The sequence below is a fragment of the Siniperca chuatsi genome, linkage group LG1 (genome assembly GCF_020085105.1).
Source record: "Siniperca chuatsi isolate FFG_IHB_CAS linkage group LG1, ASM2008510v1, whole genome shotgun sequence".
NCBI lineage: Eukaryota > Metazoa > Chordata > Actinopteri > Centrarchiformes > Sinipercidae > Siniperca > Siniperca chuatsi.
The window spans coordinates 33974491-33995990 of record NC_058042.1 but is presented as its reverse complement, the minus strand read 5'-3'; the positions used below and the strand labels follow the sequence as shown (position 1 = coordinate 33995990).

Sequence of the window (21500 nt, the reverse complement as noted above, 5' to 3'; positions counted from 1 at the left end):
ATGTTTCTTTGATATTATCCAAACAGGTGTGAAAATATCCCCTGTGGATTTTGCTATCTTCTGGAAAATGGATGGTCCAACTGAAAGCTGCTCTGCTCAAACACTGGAATCAACAGAAAGCTGCAACAACATGGTGAGGCCTCACAGTTACATGATATTCTATATATTGTATACTATATCACTATAGTATATACTATATCACTATACCATGGCCAATACCTGATTTGTTAGAGAGTGTGCATTATTTTCAGATAACTGGAAGTCTTGTGGTGTCAATGCTGAGCTGGAATGCTACTGGTTTTAGCAACTGTATTCTAGCAATGACTTTTTGTCTGTATTGGAGTAGTAAAGTAACAGTTACACGCTGTGTAGACAGACACACATATTGCCAACATAAAGTTTGTTTTGAAGTCTATTAACTCAAAACATGAGTAATGAAAGCTGACCTATATTCTGAATACAGGTTCTGTCCCATTACAGTATAACCTACACCACTGGTAGGACTGTGTATGTGTGTGACCCTGCGTGCATGCAGGAGACGAACAAAAGGGGGACCCACTCATAGAAAACAGCTCCATAGCTCTAAAACTCCACAGGGAACTGTGGAAGTCAGTCAGAGTTGGGGGTGCTGAGAGAAAATCTATATATAGTCTATATAATGACTTCATACATATGCTGTGCGACATTCATATTTTTTGCATTAATTTGAATGGCCAGGATCATTTCTATCTAATAGTTATTAACAACATGTTATACCAGTTTTAAAACGTCTTACTTTACAACAGACAACATACTTTGTTGTCAGTTTTGACATTATTGATGCAGAAGTGTTTAATATGTAGCATTGTCTTGGCTTTGCCTGCCTAATCATTTGCTCCCATTACTGTCTGTCTGTCCTGTAGAAACCGCTGTGTGAGCAGATCCTTACAGGGCCAGCCTTCAACAGCTGTCACAGTCTGCTGGATGTTGCCTCCTTCACTTCTGCCTGTGTTGCAGACCTCTGCCACTGTGGCAATGGCGTAGATGAACACGCAGACCCCTTCTGCCTGTGCAACACTGTGTCTGAGTTCTCCAGACAGTGTGTCCATGCTGGCGGCAAGCCCCACAGCTGGCGAACCAAAGAGCTCTGCTGTGAGTACACTCATTAGACATTGCTAATTAACTATTCCATGAGTAGGAGGTATTGTCTGCTCTGCCTGGGCTTTTGACCACTGACTCAAAACATGCAAGGACCAAAAATCACACTATAATTGAAAGAAATTCGAGAAGAGGCCAAATTAGGGGGAAATCTTTCATGAATGTAGAAAAAAGTGTTTCGGCTATCATAAATTCTGTGAACAGAGTAAGTAGAAGAGTAACTCCAGGCCACTCTTACATAATTTTCAGTCAACACTGAAGTTTGTACAGTAGGCATAATTCAAGCAAGTTGATCAAGAATGTTAGTCAGCATTAAGAGGAGACCATCAGAATGTTGCACCCTTAAAAAATGTGGTGTCTTGGGTTTGAATATTTCAGTCACATTAAGTTTTAAACAAGCAGATATATAGTATATAGAATATAGTGTATATGTTGCTGCATCATGCAATTTGGAATGTTTTTTTTCTCCAAATTTTAATGGAGAAGTGGGAGTTTAAGGGTTAATTCACTTTGCATTAAATAAATCATGAACCTTGACCTTGTGATTAAACCGTCAATGGCAACTGACCAACTTCAGGCCCACCCACACCATCACTGATGGCTCAACTGTTTCTCCAACCAAGAACAAGCTAGACAAGGGCAGCAACAGGGGCTGCATTCACAAAACATCACGAGGCTAAAAATATATCCTAACTTGCTAAGTTAGGAGACTTGCAAAGCTTATGAGTTCTGTGGCAGGAAACGATACTTTTGACCTGTGGGCAGGCCATGCTGGAACCAGGCTACAATTGTAAAGTTAGTGTGAATGAATGTTATCAGAGAGGTTTCGTAAGTCAAGTGGTGAGAAAACTGATGTATTCACAGGGAAGTCATGTCCCTACAAAATGGACTACAAGGAGTGTGGGAGTCCCTGTGCTGATACTTGCTCCAACCCAGAAGCCAGCCACACCTGTGACAACCACTGTATTGATGGATGCTTCTGCCCTGCAGGTACACCAGTGTCACACATACATGCATACAATTGCACACACACAGTGTGTTTCAATACAGTAATACATTGATCGCTTTCAGGCACGGTGCTGGATGATTTAAATGGAAATGGTTGTGTCCCATTGAGTGAGTGCTCCTGCAGCTACAACAGCAAGATGTATGAACCTGGAGAGTCCTACTCCAGTAACTGCAAAAAATGGTATGATATACAATACAGTATGTCTCTTGCTTCAATGCATAATTCATTTTGTCATACACTTTCTGTGTTCATTTAACCCCTGTTGTTGATGCGTGGATTTTAGCTTTTATTCTGTACCACTTGTAATGTAGTGTTTTGTATCTTCTTTGTTTTTATTGTATGTATTTAACTTTGTAACTGACATGCACTTGACATGTAACTTTGCTGCCTTCTTAGCCAGGTCACCATTGAAAAAGAGATTTTATCTCAACTGGTTTTTACCTGGTTAAATAAAGGTTAGAAATGTCAGCCTGTCTGCATGTCAATGGAACACCACACAGCATGGCAACTGTTTTTTTTTTTGCTAGAAAACTCACAGTAAAATTAAGAAATTAATTTCTGTTTTGTCAATGTGTGTCCAGTACAGATACAGTCGGTCCCAGAATACGTGCAGCCTAGTTTAGCCTAGTTTGTAAATAACACTGTTTTGGAGATGGTTGCCAATAAAATAATCAGTTATCCACTGGCAATTAAGATTAAATTGTGTGTGCTGACAGTGTGTGTGAGAGTGGCCAATGGAAGTGTATGGAGGAGAACTGTCCAGGAACATGCTCTGTGGAGGGAGGAGCTCACGTCAACACCTTTGATGGGAAAGTCTACACCTTTCATGGGGACTGCTCCTACGTTCTGGCAAAGGTAGTACATATCATCATCACTGTTGTTATACCACACACACACCCTTGCTATGGTGAGACATGCACAACACTGCTACACAAGCCTAAATACCTCAACCTCAAACCAGTTAAAGCTATTATTGATAGAAGGTTGTGATTAGTGTTGTAGATTATAACAAGGGAGTAGAGTAGTATGTCATCTCTGTATCATCCCATATATTAAATCAGTTCATTTAAATATTAAAAAAGGCTAAATCTAATAAGTGACACAAATATAACCAAAGTGTGTCTCCATCACCTAAGATCGAGGATTGGAAACTGATGTGATCTTTATTGATTATTATTATCATCCAGTTTCACCAAAATCAGTGAATAAAATTATAAAAGTTTTTTGTACAGTAATCTGTGAGGCTATGCCCTCAGAAACACTGTGGCATCTATCATTTTTCAAACATAATTTTTGTCTTATTTGATCTGGACTTGCTGGTGTGTTTTGGATCATTGTCCTGCTGCAGAACCCAACTTCACTTCAGCTTGAGGTCACAAACAGATGGCCGGACATTCTCCTTCAGGAGTTTTTGGTCAACAGAATTCATGGTTCCATTTATCAGAGCAAGTCTTCCAAAAAGTTAAACTTTTGTCTCATCAGCCCACAGAGTATTTTCCCAAAAGTCTTGAGGATCATCAAGACTTTTGGGAAAATACTCTGTGGACAAAAATGTAACTTTTCGGAAGGTGTGTGTCCCATTACATCTGGTGTAAAAGTAACACCGCATTTCAGAAAAAGAACATCATACCAACAGTGAAATATGGTGGTGGTAGTGTGATGGTCTGGGACTGTTTTGCTGCTTCAGGACCTGGAAGACTTGCTGTGATAAATGGAACCATGAATTCTGGTGTCTACCAAAAACTCCTGAAGGAGACTCCTGATCAATCTGCCTGTTAATAAAGGCAGATTGATCATATCCAGTAAAGAAGTGCTAGCTAAGGGTAAAATATCTTTAAGCAGCCTATGAAATGTTAAATGCCGTTTTCATTTTCAAATTGTTAGAATTTTATACCCCAAAAGAGAATGGTGACATGTAAATGTAAATGTAATAGACTAGTGGCGCTGTTTTTCTTATTGCATTGGAAAATTGTTCAAAGTATAGCAGGTTAAGTCTTTGAAAATGAAATGTCAAATGCAGTTTTCATTTTCAAATTGTTAGAAAATTTCATTTTAATTTTGACTTAAATATTACTTGCATAAATGGAAAATCAGGTTACATTGTTTATATTTCATTTTCAAATTTGAATTAACATTTGAATTTTGAACAGAATTTTGAAATATCAGGAAGAGGGGGATTTAGTCTGGAAGTAAGTGATTGGAAATAGTCTTCCACTACATTTATTATTACTACCTCTACTGCTATTGCTAAAACTACTACTATTACTTCTACTACTAATATCACTGCTATTACTACTTCAACCATACTACTACTGTTAGTAATACTTGTACTGGTATTGCTGCTGCTGGTACTAATACAACTGATCCACGGTTCACTTCTTCTACTGGTATTCTGTACCCTATACACTGCTATTTGCAGGTATGTTGTTTCAGTTCAGCAGTAGTTGAATAGATTTGTGTTTGTATGTTTAGGACTGCAGTGGAGCTCAGTTTGTGGTACAGGGAGACCTGTTGCAGTGTGGACTGACAGAGAGTGAAACCTGCCTCAAGTCCGTTACCTTGGGTTTGTCTGGAGGGGCTAATGTGAGTATGATACACACACACAGACACTCACACAGACAACAATATTTATTTTGCTGTTTTAACTGGAAAAAATCTGAAATTATAGCTCCATTATTTTCAGAAGATAATCCTTAAAGATAATAGATGATGTTTTACGGATGATCCTGAATCGTGAATCATGAAATACAATATTACAGATTTAATAATGTGTTTTATGAAAAAATATTTTTTCCTTCAAAATCTATTCAGCATTTTTTGCATTACTTTTGAAAGGAAATGAGGAAAACATAAAAATAGTCTTGAAATACCAAAACTGTGTTTGTACCTATCATTTTCCAAAGCATACAAAAGAGTTGGAGATTGTTGTAAATGTTTTTCTTACATTTCAGACAGCCCTTGGTTTCTACATTTATTTTATTATGCAGTGAAAATAATCTTGCAATTAGGGAGTTCGGTAATCCATCACAGTGAATATCATGTCCACTTTTATTATTTATCAGATTTGAATGCATTGCTGCATGGTAATGCACTGCAAGCAGGATTTTTTTTTCATTACACCATCATTGAACACATACCCAGAATGTAAAGATTTCAATAATAACATTTTGTTTCCTTTCATATAAAGGTGATCACTATCCAGCCCAATGGCAAGGTTTTTGTGAATGGCATTTACGCTCAGTTACCCTTTTCTGCTGGTGAGAGACACTTCCCTCTGGAAAAATATACACTATATGGCCACAGTATAAGCTACAGTACATTTCTCTATGTAATGTATACCACAAACTGATTAGCTGAATGACTGAGGAGTTCAGTTGCTGTCAGGCTTCTCTGTTCCTGAATATTTAATTGTGAGGCCCAAACTATGATATCTAATCTCTTCCTTTACTCTATCAACATCTAAATATTGTCTTAAATTTGTCCTCATGTTGGTGTATATAATACCTAATTAAAGCTGGTTTCTGTATTACATAGTTATTTAATTCTGTAAAGTGAAATACCATAAAACACAAAATCTGGCAATTGCAGTTGAACTGACCTTGCCCTATTATAGAAATCAGTAGGGGCAAAAACCAAGTGAGGAAAGGTGTGATTCAATTCCTGGCAGCAGTACCTCAGCCTTGATCATGAATTCCAGTATATTTTATATGGAAAAAATATTACAAAAAATGGGTCATAAAATTAATAAAAAATAATCAATAAAAAATTAAATTAATTACAAAAAAAACATAAATAAACAGAAATTTGGCCCATGTAGATGGGCAGACAAATATAATAATATGATATTTCATTCTGTCTCCACCCTTACATCCTTTTAACAACTCCCATTCCCAACCTTTCTCTCAACCCTTAGCTGGTATCTCCGCCTTCAGAGCGTCCTCTTTCTACCTGCTGGTCCAGACGTCTGTTGGTGTTCTGTTGGAGGTGCAGCTCCAGCCAGTCATGCAGCTCTACATCACAGTGACCATTGACTACCAGTCCAAAATCTGTGGTTTGTACACTAAAATGATCTGTATGTGCACTCTGTATATGTGAATAAAAATAAGGGAAAATAGGGATTCTGTAAACAAACACAAGTAACAATTCCAGCAAGGCATACCATCATTATTAGGGAAGCTAATATGAAAGCATGGGTTTGCAAGCTACCAATTACTTCACACTGGAAGAAGTTGAACTACAGCAAAGCTACGCTAGGGAGAAATCTAGTTTGGTCAACTAAAGCTACTTAGAAAAACAAGTTTAAATTACTTTGTAAAAATTATAACAACATATTATGCAAAAAAGTCGTATGCCAGCAAATTAGTTTATTGCAAAAAGTGGCCACTTGTTCACAGGTCATACATAAACCAAAGAAATTAAATATCCCACTTTTCATAGGAAAGTGCAAGGCATGCCAGCTTTGAATTACAGTAGAGAAGCAATAGTTAAATAAAAATAAGTAAAAGTAATTTAACTACTTGAATCACTATGCAAATATGAATGTAGTTGAACTACCAGCAAGCTACTGCAAAATATAGTTAAACTACTAGTTTTACATTTACATGTACATGTACTCCCCGACACTGCATGCCATGAACTTGTTTAAATTAAATTGTAAAAGAAAGTCAGTATTACAACATAAACAGCATTTAAAATAGCATCAAACGTAGAGGCAGAAAGTAGAAATACTGAGACTGAAAAAAGTCAAAATATGCTCATTTTGATTTAGGAAATTCTAAGATTTCTGCAATATACAGTATAACCACGAGTGCTAGAAAGGATTATGACATAAATACAGGTTATCCAACAATGTAGTACCAGTTGCCTTAATATCTTTATTTAGTAATTCTTTAGAAGCCAGAGGTGCTTATTCACTGTTTAAAATGGTAATATCAAGCTACCTTAGAACAACAGGCGTGTGCAAACATTACATTTTAATATTTCATGTATTCCAATTTTTAAAGTTTGATTCATTTTCAAACCATATAGAAGATGTACTTGTCCACATCTATGGAGGTACTGACATTTGATTAACTGTAGAAAGTTTTGATTAGTTTTATGGTTTTTAAAAATCTTATTGATGGACTTCATGATTTGCACTATGCTGTAATGAATAAAAGAATACCTTTTACCTGAATTTTTGGGAAAGTGGAAAAACCCTCGCTGATTTCTTGGAAATGTAGATAAGTAGTAGTTGCTATAGTGCCACGATATGGCTAGTTTTCCCCATATTGAATATTTATAGTTTGGAACCAGACTGGACTTCTGTATAAAATGTTCTTCTGTGTTGTGCATTTTTTATCAGCCTGTTTTAGTATGAAAGAAGAAGAGAGATATACGGACAGAAAGACAGAAAGATGATGAAGCCGTAGTGTCAACATTATAAAAATGATTTGTGTAGTGATGATTACTCACAGAATCAATCCAATTTGCCTCTAAAATAAAGGCTTAGGTATTGTTATTAACATGACTTATTATTATTATTTATTCACTGATCTACTGTATATAATTTTTTTTAGTAGTATAAAGGGAAATACAAAACTAAATCTCATTATACAACCCTGTGATGTAAAATGAATAAATATATCTTGTATTTTGTATCTTGTGTCTGCCTGCAGGTCTGTGTGGGAACTTCAACAGTAACCAAGCTGATGACTTTCTTAAGCTCAGCGGTGTTCCAGATGCCACAGCAGCTGGTTTTGTCAACAGCTGGAAAACACATGCTGGTTGCCCTGATGTTAAGAGCAACTTTGAGAACCCCTGCAGTCTTAGTGTGGACAATGGTAGGTCTGACTCGTTTAGATTCTCTCTTATCACTGTAGCTTCTTCAGAATGACTCATGTTGGTCACTTGTGTGTCACTGACAGAGAAGTATGCTCAGCACTGGTGCTCCATGCTGAGTGACCCTCAGGGAGTGTTCGCCTCCTGTCACTCAGAGATCAGCCCTGACTCTTACAAAGAGGTAAGTCTCATACCTACAACTTTTACATATTTCTGTGGACTGGACCTGGACCAGACTCCAGACCTGTGATATGACCTCACAAAGTTTTTTTTATTTTGAATCCTCATAGAACTGTATGTATGACAGCTGTAACTGTGAGAAAAGCGAGGACTGCATGTGTGCTGCAGTCTCCTCCTATGTCCATGCCTGTGCAGCTACAGGAATCCAGATCAGCAGCTGGAGGAAGACCATCTGTGGTGAGTAGTGAGAAATTGTGAAACAGAAGAGTGTTATGCATATGACATGGAAGACTCCACAGCATTCACTTGTCCAAATCATAAAAACCTACGTCATAATCTACTTCGATATGCACATATCAGTTGTAAGTTTGATAAAGCATTAGATAAACCCTTCAGAGAAATCTTTGTTTTAAACGACTTTTGGAACCTCTAAACCTGTGTTTTTTACTACGACTCCCTAGCACTTAGAGTAGTGATGGGAGAAACAAAGCTTTCTAAAGCACTGACTAACCATGAAGCAATTGTGTTAAAAATGGTTCACTGTTTCAAAGCATTTGATATAATCAAAAATGGTATGTTTTAAATCTGAAACCATGATGAAATAGTTTGTCAGAATACAAGTGGTTTTACTGCTTTCATTATTGTTATTTTTTTCAATAAAACTTGTATTAAACAGATCATATTTAGTCTACTGGAACTGTTCTAGCCTGTTCTATTGTTCTAGCCTTTCATTTACATTTTTTAACTCAGCACTGTAGTCATGGACGTGGACTGGTCGGAATCATATTTGCGTGCTGCAAACAATAACACAATAAATGTTAATTTAAATTTTAAATGTACACTTAAATTGAGGATTGTACGTCCCAGGCCTTTAGCCAGGGGCTTGACCTTTAATATTTTAGTTTCTGCTTTTTTATAAGCTCACTGAGTATTCTAACATCTTTCTTGATTAAAGGTGTTAGTTTGAACAGGGAAATAGATGTTTATTTATTTAGCTCTGTGCATAGGAGCAGTTCAATCACTTAGTTTGCCATGTATCTTAAAGTGTAAGTAAACCCCCCAACCACTTTTTTCATCTAAAAACCAATGTATGTGGGTATTTAGTAGTGTTGTTGATGGATTCAGGTCCAGATCTTAACATTTTAGTGCAAAGTATTTGAACCCCTTAGACCCCTAATTAAAAAATTAGGCAAAACTACAAACAAAATCTTGCTGTAATATTGTAGCAAATGGACTAAATTGTGCAAAAACATTGGTATAGGCCTTTAAACATCTTCATGTGGCATGATTGCAGTGCAACAGTTATTCACTGATTCTGTGGTCTGACCGCCTCAGGGAAATATGTCAGCTCCTGCCCTAGTAGCATGGTCTACTCCTACAACATCACATCCAGTAGTCGCACCTGCCGCTGCATTGGCACCACAGATCTCAGCTGTCACTTCACCTTCCCGCCCATCGACGGTTGCATCTGTGCAGAGGGAACCTATCTGGATGACTCTGGGAAGTGTGTCCCACCTCAGGCTTGTCCCTGTTATGACAAAGGCTCAGTGGTGCTTCCTGGACAGGTCATCAACAAGGAAGGGATCATGTGGTATGAAAATTATATATTACAAAAGTTTTTGATTGTGTTATTGCACAACTGAGTGTACATTATACCTCATACCTCGTATCTATCTATCTATCTATCTATCTATCTATCTATCTATCTATCTATCTATCTATCTATCTATCTATCTATCTATCTATCTATCTATCTATCTATATATATATAAATATATATATATATATAATTAAATACTTTTATTCATAAATGGCACTAAGTGTGTTTCTACGCTGATCATAATTAAAAGTACTGACTCAGCGTAGTCCCTGTGTTCAAAGACTTGTCAATTAATGCAAGAGTGACAGCAGTTGACAGGCTTTTTCTCTTTTTGTTTACATTTGGATTGCGAGCTTATAGAATAACAAGTGAATATTTGTTCTTTGACTTATTTGTGATATACTGAAAATATCACACATGTTTAAACTGTGTACTGCAAGGTTATATATGTATATTAATGTGTTTTTTATATTTCCCCACTAGCACGTGTGAGAAGGGCAAACTCAGCTGCATTGGAGAGTTTATTATACAGCCATGTAAGTTACATAATATAGAATCACCTGTAGCAGCCTTATAGTGAGTGATATATTACTTCCTGACAGTACCTTATATAACTCAAATAGCAGAGAATGTTTTTATGGTATTCAACAGCTGTACTCAGTTACTGGAAAATAGTGTCTATGAATGCTGTGAAATATGAAAGAGTAGGCCCTAATAGATTTGAGCTACATGTCCAGCTGTGACAGACTCTACTTCGAAGCCAGATCTGTCAGGTTCTTGTCTCAGAGTCTTGGACAGTTGTTGGCTGTCCACATATCTAAAATAGTTGGCTGCATTATTTCTATTAGTTTTGTATTTGAAATTATGAGAGTGAGATGTTTAGATTTGGTTTGGATACCGATCTAATGTATGTGTGTTAAGTACGGACCTGGAGTCAGGCCATGGTTTAAGACCTGAACCCGAGAGGAAACGCTAGCTTGGCTCTGTTTAAAAATACACCGACCAACACTTCTTAAGCTCATATGTTAAATCTGTACAAAAATAGCTTTAGATGTGTTGGCTTCAGCTCAGTACTTAATACACAGACAGGATGGATGAAAATACAATAACATGAAAGTCCAGGTGAAATTAACCTATAAATATACAACTTGCAGCAGAAGCACTGTAATTTGACAATGTGTAGATTAGAGACTTTGGCACAGAATCAGAAGCAACTACATTTTCTTCCATTTTTTCTACTTTCTATACTAGAAGCATTTTCTGAGCTGATTTTTCAGGAGGAAATAATTTTCTGTAACCTGTAGTGATCAGTGTGCTTTTACAACAGGAAACAGCATTGTAGTGTATGGGGACATAAAATCAAGGTGAAAATCAGTTTAAACCAACATGCTCCTTTTAAAAGATTGAGGTATTTGGGTATGGGTGAAAATTTGTAAAAAATAAAATAAAAATGATGATCCCTAGATATTTCAAACATTCAAACACATCAATTAGACCACCAGACCACTTGCTTGCTTCAGCCTTTAGCCCTGAAAGCTGTGGTGTTCCCTGCTGCCAGGGGGCGACATTTACCACAGTTCACAGTAAACATGGTCCTCTGGAGGCTAGGAATATGCCTCTAGTATCACAGGAATAAAAAGTGAAGAGAAAAATTGTCAGAAAAAGCAACAGAGCAGCTGACTCTCCTGCATCATTTAAATATGATATAACAAATATAAATTACAGAACGTTTGTTCTGCACATTGTATGTATTACTGTGATTCTCAGGCTTCAGATTCATGGGGCTTGTTTCCTTGTCAAAGAAATAAAATGAGTAAATGTCTTATAATATAAAAAGATCTGTGCTCTGAGCTCCATTAATTAAAGCACAAACTGTACTTTCTTGAATGTTACATTAAATCAGGACAACAGTGGTGTAAAATTAGTGACCTATATTTATTTTAGAAATACAGTAAAGTAATTTTTGTCTTTTCTAAGCAGCCTGTGCTCCTCCCATGGTGTTCTTCAACTGCTCTACTAATGGTCCAGCTGCAAAAGGAACCGAGTGTGAGAAGAGCTGCAACACATTAGACATGGCCTGTGTGAGTCACCTCTTCCCCAAAATAAAGGAAAATTTACATGCAAATACAGATTATTAGTTTATATCTCGAAGAAATATTTGGATAATCTGAGCTCTCAGGTAAAGATAAGCATTTTCTCTGCTGGAGCAGAAATGAGGCCTATAACTGTAAGTTGTAAGTTTGATCTTCTCTCCAGGTGACCACAGGGTGCATTTCTGGCTGTATGTGTCCATCTGGGATGGTATCTGATGGTAAAGGAGGCTGCATCAAGCCAGAGACCTGTTCCTGTGTTCACAACGGCATCTCCTTCCAGCCTGGACAGACCACCAAGGTAGACTGCAACACCTGGTAAGTGAATCCCAAGTAGAATGAAATGTTGTAAAGCTAGAAATATGCTAGGTACTTAATTATTTTGGTTACACCTCCATCTGTGACTGACATGTACAAACAAAAAGGCATGTCTTTTATTATAAGCCTGATGTCATCTAAGCTGTATCTGTTTACAGCACTTGTAAAGACAGAAAATGGCAGTGCACTACCAACCAGTGTGATAGAACCTGCTCTGTCTATGGTGATGGACACTACATGACTTTTGATCAGAAGCGCTTCACTTTTGATGGCAGCTGTGAATACATACTCACTCAGGTATGAATGCACACAAAAAACGTTGGTGAACAGAGTGTTATCAATAATGACAGTCTCAACATGCTTTGTGAAACTTACAAGAATGAGCCATCCCAGACATTATCATTGGGGGATTCAAAATAGTAAAACCTAACTCACTAAATCTAACCCTGTCCTGCTAAACGTTTGGGTATGATGCACAAAATTTAAAGGGATTCCATACTCTTGAATGTCCTTGTTTACATTTGTGCATCGTGAGTTGTTGCATGCAAGTAGAGACAGGCACTTAAAATACTATAATATACAATATACAAATTCATTAAACATGATTATTGTGTACAATTTCTTAATATTATGATTGGCTAATGGTGTGTAACAGGCATGCTCGGAGAGAAACGTCCTTTCATCATTTTCTACATATGCATAGTCCTGCTAGAGGCTGGTATAGTACTTTGGCTTGTAACAGAGTTACATTCTCCATGAAAGGATGAATATCAGTAATATAGAAATCATATAATACTTTAGAATTCACTCCCTGTTTATCACCAACTGTGACCTCAGTGCTTCAGTAACAGTATCTTTTAATTTATATAAATACCAATATCCCATTTTTCTGACAAATGAGAGAGTTGAGAACCAGCAAGTCAAGAGTCAAGCCAAGCCACTAATATTGATTATTTGCTTGTGTGTGTGTGTGTGTGTGTGTGTGTGTGTACCCTTCCTCAGGACTACTGTGGCAGTGCTCAGAGTAATGGAACCTTCAGAGTGATCACTGAGAATGTTCCGTGTGGAACCACAGGAACCACCTGCTCTAAGACCATCAAGATCTTCCTGGGGGTAAACAGTCAATATAACACCTTTTCAAAAAAACAACTGCATTGTCTGACTCAATGTGAACTGCTGGCACAAAGCTGAGATTCAAGATAGATTCACACAAATAAACTGATTTGGCGTATCTAGAAGTGCTAAGTCAAAGGCAACTGGACATGCAACTGGATGTTTTGCCTCTCATCCAAAAGACTTCTTCAGTTCTAACTTGACATTTTACACAAAAATCTTGAAAACAAAAAATGTCAGTATGCATACATATACACACAGCTGCAAAAAAGTTAAACAATTGTGGACACTGATTTAATGGCTCCAGTAACATGACATGAGAAGTTTTGATGATGAGTGAAATTGGCAGAATATACAGTATATATAGGTGAAATTGACCAACAAACACATTTTTGACCAACAATCTGTTTCTTTTTTTCTGTTTAGAGTGCAGAACTGATTCTAACAGAGGGAAGCTACCAGCTGCTTTCAAGTGGAAATGAAGAAACAGTTCCATTCCGTTACAGTACTATGGGCATCTACCTGGTAATTGAAGCCAACAATGGACTCATTCTCATGTGGGACAAGAAGACCAGCTTGTTCATCAAGCTCAACCCAAAATATAAGGTAACCCTGCAATATCTGAATGAAAGTTTTGGTTTTAATGTGAGTACAATTGATTTGTTCAGACAACAAAAGACAAGCTTTCTTTTGATATTTAAGTTGAACAACATGATATAAGGAGCTTTACTTTTTCAGGGTCGTGTTTGTGGGCTGTGTGGCAACTATGATGACAATTCAAATAATGACTTCACTACAAGATGCCATGCTGTGGTGGTCAACCCACTAGTGTTTGGGAACAGCTGGAAGGATTTACCAAGCTGCCCCAATGCTCAAAGCATCACCAGCCCCTGCACATCCAACCCTTACAGACAGTCCTGGGCTCAGAAACAGTGCAGCATTATACAGAGTGACGTCTTCTCTGCCTGCCATTCCATTGTAGGTTGTTGTTGAAGTTTTTCTTGTTTTCTTTTTACCCTGCAAGCATGGCCTAATGATGGGGATGTTAGCCATTTTGTCAGTTTCTCTGCCTCCAACACAGATCCAGAATAAGATATGTCAACTGCTGGACAGACAGTAATATGTCAACTGCTGGACAGACAGTAATATGGTCCTCAGAGAATGAATCCTTATTATTTTAGTAACCCCTCACTTTACATTCAGCACCACTGTCAGGTATAAGTCCAGGACCGATGGACATGCAATAGGTGTCCTGGGTACAGAATAGACCAACATAATGAAATTACAGTATGGACAATCATGATGACAAAATTATAAATATATTGTAATATATACTTTATCTTCATATGTGATCCTGCATACAGTGTGTACAGTCATAAATTCAGTGGTGGAAGAAGTATTCAAATCCTTTACTTAATTAAAAGTAGCAGTGCCACACTATAGAAATACTCATTCACAATAAAAAGTTCCGCATTCAAAATCTTACTTAAGTAAAAGTACAGAGTAAAAGTACTATTATATAGTACTCATTATGCAGCAGAATGGCCCCTCCAGAATGCTTACAGTATATTATTTGATAATTATTACCAATACATTAACATTTATGCAGCATTTTAATGTTGTTGTTAATGAAGTTAAAAAAAACCCTATTAAATACTGTTGGGTAGTTTAATCTCTAACAATGTATCATATTCTATAAACTGTTCATATGTTCTGTAGTAAAATCTTAATTTGCAAAGTAAATAGTAACTGTAGCTGTCAGATAAATGTAGTGGAGTAAACAGTACAATATTTGCCTCTTAGATGTAGTGAACTAGAAGTAGAAGTGCAGCAGTGCCGTTCCTGCATAAAACATGTTGTGTTGTGGAGTTGCTCTTTCATTCCCATTTAACTCATTACTGTATCACTTGTCTGTAGGTGGATCCTGCTCCATACTATGAAGCATGTGTGTTTGACTCATGTGCTTGTGACACTGGTGGAGACTGTGAGTGTTTCTGCACTGCCGTGGCTGCTTATGCTGAATCCTGCAATCAAGCTGGCGTCTGTATACGATGGAGAACCCCAAAGATCTGCCGTGAGTAACCAGGATGACACATTCCTTGTTGAAAAGCTACATTCAGCATGCGGTTCATACAGTTCTTATGAGCTAAACTAATTTTTATGAGAAAGGAAGAGATGAGTCTATCAGGGTTGCTTAAGGTAAAGCAAAAATAACCACTTTTTTTTTTAAATGTTTTTTGAAATGGTATTAAACAAAAGCCTTTATGTTTTCAATGAAGTTTTCTTTTAATAGAAATCACATAGGCTTATATATATATCATATATATCATTGAGTAAAATTACATGATATTCAGCAAAAGCCTTTATGATTTCATTTTTTAAAATCATTTGTGTGAATTATTGATTATTTTCAGCAGCAATTAACACATGAATTTAACAACAAGCTACCTCCAACCATTTCAATAGGAACAAAATAATAGGAAATTGGCTGAAATGGAAACAACAGCAACTACTAAAAATAAAAGTTCCAAAATATACCTACCAACACCTATAAAACTCACTAATTAACACATTGTATCTATTTTGTTTAATTCCTACATAAATAGAAATGTAAAAACAACTGTTTGTGGTTTTAGGGGGAGTTAGTGGTGAACAATAATAGGGCACAGTTTGGTACCTTAATACCTGTAGAGAGACCTATACCTGAACTGTTGTTTGTCCAGGAACAACAACATTTTACTCCCCCTAAAACCACAAATTGTTGTTTTTACAGCAGGGTGCTTTCCCCTTCCTAATTACCACCACTGAGGTGCCCTAGAGCAAGGCCCTTAACCCCCAACTGCTCCAGTGTATAACTGCATGACAGTGAGGTGGGCATTCCCTAAAAAAGAGAGCACTGCTTTCAGCAATATAAATTTGCCACCTGGACTTGTAAATTTGAATTTGAATTATGTCTTTGTATGAGCTAATTTCTAATTAAAATGAATAGCTATTAATTGAAAATTGCTTTGTTCAAGGTCATTTTCATCATCATTGCAATGCTCTGGCTTCTGGCCAAGGTACCATGTCTGCTTAGTATAAAGGTAAAAATAATAATAACTTTATTTGTATAGCACTTTTCAAAACACAGTTACAAAGTGCTTTACAGAACAAAATAAAATAATACACATAGTCAAGATTAAAACAACAAAATCATAAATAACAATATAGAACTTAAGACCTGAATAAAACAGTGTGTGTAATAAAAACAGGTTAAATACAAGTGATAAAAGAGGGATAGAAACTAGACAAACAACGGTTTCACTGTAAAAAAAAAAGCCTTCCAATAAAAATAAGTTTTGCGAAGAGATTTAAAAGGAGGTACTGAGTTTGCTAACCTAAGTTCTTCCACAGCAATTCCACATCTGTGAGGCTCTAACGGTTTCCTTTTGTAACGAGGCGAGCTGTGAAAACAGTTAGGAGGGATGGGAGTGATATGGTTTTGTCTCTTAGAATTTCTTAAAAGTCTGGCAGCTGAGTTTTGAACGAGCTCAAGATGGCATATGGCCTTTTTGCTGAGCCCTGAATACAAAATAAAAATAAGGCTATGTACAACCACATGTCTAAAATCATCAGTATGCTCTGTGATTAGTCCAGTCTGGAACATGCCTATACTAAATAAGTATTATTTTTCCAGCTCTCTTCTGTGATTACTACAATCCCCCTGGTGAATGTGAATGGCACTACATGCCATGTGGATCTCCTTGCTTGAAAACCTGCAGGAGCCCCTCAGGCAGCTGCTCTACACAGATACCTCCTCTAGAAGGTACAAGATTAGGATTTTATGACTTACTCTTATCTGCTAATGAAATTAAATTATAGATTCAAGATTGAACAGATCAATTGTCTTTTTTACATTGGCTATATATTTTATAGTTGTGTTTAAAAAGTGGCATAATAATATCACTCATTCAACCACAATGTCAGGTGAACACAAAAAAGTTTTAGAAAAGTTATAACTTTCATTTGGTGGTACCGGTGGTTTTAATAATGCCAACAAGTATTAAGAACCCATTGCATGCCCTCGATGTGTGAGTGTGTGTGAATGATTAGTTTCTTTCAACTGATGCAGCAGTTGGCACCTGCCATCAGTGTATGAATGTGTGTGAATGGGGAGAGTGTTATATGTAGTTAAAGCGCTTTGAGTAGTCAGAAAGACTAGAAAGGCGCTACATAAGTACAGTCCATTTACCATTTACCATCTACCATTGCTTACAGTGAATGAACAGCTGTTTGTTTTCAATTAGGTTGCTATCCAAAATGTCCACCTGCTCAGCCATACTTTGATGAGGATACAATGACATGTGTTTTAAAAGAACAATGTGGCTGCTACGATAAAGAGGGGAGACACTATAATAATGATAACAAAGTGCCAACAACCGAAAACTGTCATACATGGTAGGTCCTGCATATATTACATGTGCTAATCAAGGTTATATAACTTTGTGGTGAGTTCAAATTAGCTAAAAATAAATCAAAAATGACAATATTTTTCATGTTCTCTCTCTTGAAGTACATGCAGTTCAATGACCATCCAATGCCATTACGATGCCCAAGGTATGCAAAGATTTGGAGAGATTGTGAGTATTAAATATACATAGGCCTACTTATTTAAAGTTTATATGTTAATAATAGATCTCCTTTCTTTACAGCCTGTACTTGCACATATCATGGAAACAAATATCCCCCTGGCAATACCATCTACAACACAACAGATGGACATGGTAACTGCATCACAGCAGTGTGTGGGAAGAATGGTACCATTGACAAGAGGTCATACCCATGCCCAGTACCTACAACACCGACAACACGTATGCCCACTACAACCACTACTACAGCCAGCCAGTCTCCAACCACCTTTGTTTTTACATCAACCACACCAGGTATGTGCAAGGTATTTATTTTGGAAACTGAAGACATATTCACTTGTATAATGTAAGATTTGCTACATAACCAACACCTGTATTATCTGTGTCCACAGAGCCAGTCACAGTCACATGTAATCCTTGTGAATGGTCACCTTGGTATGATACCAGCTTCCCCACACTGGGAACTCCAGGAGGAGACAGTGAAACTTACGAAAAGATTAGAGGGGCAGGGCACAAGATATGTGAAAAGCCAAGTCAGATCCAATGCAGAGCTGAGAAATTCCCTAATGTCACCATTGACAATGTGGGACAAGTTGTGCAATGTAATCTGGCAAAAGGGCTGATATGCAGAAATGAAGACCAGTCAGGACCACTGGCCTTGTGCTTTAACTACCAAGTCAGAGTTCTGTGTTGTGACTATAGCGCATGCCCAACAAAACCTACTCCTTCTACAACACCTCCAAGCTCATCCGTAAAACCTCCAACAACAGAACATTTTACTGAAACACCTTGTCAGGAAACATTATGCTACTGGTCAAAGTGGATAAATTCAGACTACCCTGAATATGGTCCTGGAGGTGGGGACAATGAAACCATCAAACATATCATCCAAAAAGGATATAACATCTGTGAGAATCCAGTGGCAGTGGAGTGTCAGGGTGTGCACTATCCAGGGGTTCCCCTAAAACAACTGGGACAAGAAGTAACATGTAATAATCAAGAAGGACTCCTGTGTAAAAACAGCTTACAATATCCCCCCATATGTTTAAATTATGAAATAAAGGTAAAGTGTTGCAAGACAGTGCAATGCAGCAAAACACCAAAACCTACAACCATTAATTTCACAACTGAACCACCTACAACTACTACCACAACCACTGCACCTTCTACCACAACTGAAACAGCAACTACTACTCAGCCACCTACAACTACACCTTGCCCTGGGGGACATGATGTGACATGTGGTTGGTCAGAATGGATCAATGTGGGAAAGCCCACACCAGGCCCTGATGGTGGAGAAGATGAATCCATCCAGAAGATAATCTCTGCTGGTCATCTTGTTTGCTCAGCCCCAGAAGAAGTCCATTGCAGAGCTGTTCTTTACCCAGGTCTTTCCATGTCACAGGTGGGACAAGCTGTGACTTGCAATAAACATGTGGGTCTTATATGCAACAACAAACAGCAAGGGCTTCAGCAAGAGTGCTTTGATTATGAGATTAAGTTGAAATGCTGTGGGTGTCCAACACCTTCAGCTCCTTCTACTACAGTTCCAACTGCAGCACCTTCAACTACTACACCCACTACACCTTCTACCACAACTGAAATGACAAGTACACCTCAGCCACCTACAACTACAAACACAACCACTAGACCCTCTACCACAACTGAAACAGCAACTACACCTCAGCCACTGACAACTACAACTACTACACCCTCTACCACAACTAAAACAACTACACCTCAGCCACCTACAACTACAACTATTACACCTTCTACCACAACTGAAACAGCAACCACACCTCAGCCACCAACAACTACAACTACTACACCTTCTACCACAACTGAAACAGCAACTACACTTCAGCCACCTACAACTTCTACCACAACTGAAACAACTACAACTCAGCCACCAACAACAACGACTGCCACACCTTCTACAACAACTGAAAAAACAGCTACAACTCAGCCACATACAACTACGCCTTGCCCTGGGGGACATGATGTGACATGTGGTTGGTCAGAATGGATCAATGTGGGAAAGCCCACACCAGGCCCTGATGGTGGAGAAGATGAATCCATCCAGAAGATAATCTCTGCTGGTCATCTTGTTTGCTCAGCCCCAGAAGAAGTCCATTGCAGAGCTGTTCTTTACCCAGGTCTTTCCATGTCACAGGTGGGACAAGCTGTGACTTGCAATAAAGATGTAGGTCTCATATGCAACAACAAACAGCAAGGGCTTCAGCAAGAGTGCTTTGATTATGAGATTAAATTGAAATGCTGTGGGTGTCCAACACCTTCAGCTCCTTCTACTACAGTTCCAACTACAACATCTTCAACTAGTACAACCACTACACCCTCTACCACAACTAAAACAACTACACCTCAGCCACCTACAACTATAACTACTACACCTTCGACCACAACTGAAACAACGACTTCAACTCAGCCACCTACAACTACTACAACTAATACACCTTCTACCACAACTGAAACAACAACTTCAACTCAGCCACCTACTACTACTACTACTACAACCACTGCACCTTCTACCACAACTGAAACAACAACTACTACTCAGCCACCTACAACTACACCTTGCCCTGGGGGACATGATGTGACATGTGGTTGGTCAGAATGGATCAATGTGGGAAAGCCCACACCAGGCCCTGATGGTGGAGAAGATGAATCCATCCAGAAGATAATCTCTGCTGGTCATCTTGTTTGCTCAGCCCCAGAAGAAGTCCATTGCAGAGCTGTTCTTTACCCAGGTCTTTCCATGTCACAGGTGGGACAAGCTGTGACTTGCAATAAACATGTGGGTCTTATATGCAACAACAAAAAGCAAGGGCTTCAGCAAGAGTGCTTTGATTATGAGATTAAGTTGAAATGCTGTGGGTGTCCAACACCTTCAGCTCCTTCTACTACAGTTCCAACTGCAGCACCTTCAACTACTACACCCACTACACCTTCTACCACAACTGAAATGACAAGTACACCTCAGCCACCTACAACTACAAACACAACCACTAGACCCTCTACCACAACTGAAACAGCAACTACACCTCAGCCACTGACAACTACAACTACTACACCCTCTACCACAACTAAAACAACTACACCTCAGCCACCTACAACTACAACTATTACACCTTCTACCACAACTGAAACAGCAACCACACCTCAGCCACCAACAACTACAACTACTACACCTTCTACCACAACTGAAACAGCAACTACACTTCAGCCACCTACAACTTCTACCACAACTGAAACAACTACAACTCAGCCACCAACAACAACGACTGCCACACCTTTTACAACAACTGAAAAACAGCTACAACTCAGCCACATACAACTACGCCTTGCCCTGGGGGACATGATGTGACATGTGGTTGGTCAGAATGGATCAATGTGGGAAAGCCCACACCAGGCCCTGATGGTGGAGAAGATGAATCCATCCAGAAGATAATCTCTGCTGGTCATCTTGTTTGCTCAGCCCCAGAAGAAGTCCATTGCAGAGCTGTTCTTTACCCAGGTCTTTCCATGTCACAGGTGGGACAAGCTGTGACTTGCAATAAAGATGTAGGTCTCATATGCAACAACAA

General features: G+C 38.2%; 1 protein-coding gene across 1 annotated transcript in view; it reads left to right on the top strand.

The window, feature by feature from the left end:
- Window positions 1-21500, top strand: part of LOC122877529 (mucin-5AC-like) — a 43383-nt gene that overhangs the window by 1587 nt on the left and 20296 nt on the right. The window contains exons 6-30 of the mRNA XM_044199197.1: window positions 27-133; window positions 903-1131; window positions 2002-2127; window positions 2209-2326; window positions 2863-3001; window positions 4619-4729; window positions 5334-5403; window positions 6060-6197; window positions 7804-7968; window positions 8053-8147; window positions 8257-8383; window positions 9482-9737; window positions 10230-10282; window positions 11724-11827; window positions 12003-12154; window positions 12313-12451; window positions 13157-13267; window positions 13694-13873; window positions 14006-14245; window positions 15185-15341; window positions 16944-17072; window positions 17554-17704; window positions 17820-17863; window positions 17959-18189; window positions 18288-21276. Of these exons, the coding sequence (XP_044055132.1) occupies window positions 27-133; window positions 903-1131; window positions 2002-2127; window positions 2209-2326; window positions 2863-3001; window positions 4619-4729; window positions 5334-5403; window positions 6060-6197; window positions 7804-7968; window positions 8053-8147; window positions 8257-8383; window positions 9482-9737; window positions 10230-10282; window positions 11724-11827; window positions 12003-12154; window positions 12313-12451; window positions 13157-13267; window positions 13694-13873; window positions 14006-14245; window positions 15185-15341; window positions 16944-17072; window positions 17554-17704; window positions 17820-17863; window positions 17959-18189; window positions 18288-21276 (6361 nt within the window). The remainder of the gene's footprint in view (window positions 1-26; window positions 134-902; window positions 1132-2001; window positions 2128-2208; window positions 2327-2862; window positions 3002-4618; window positions 4730-5333; window positions 5404-6059; window positions 6198-7803; window positions 7969-8052; window positions 8148-8256; window positions 8384-9481; window positions 9738-10229; window positions 10283-11723; window positions 11828-12002; window positions 12155-12312; window positions 12452-13156; window positions 13268-13693; window positions 13874-14005; window positions 14246-15184; window positions 15342-16943; window positions 17073-17553; window positions 17705-17819; window positions 17864-17958; window positions 18190-18287; window positions 21277-21500) is intronic.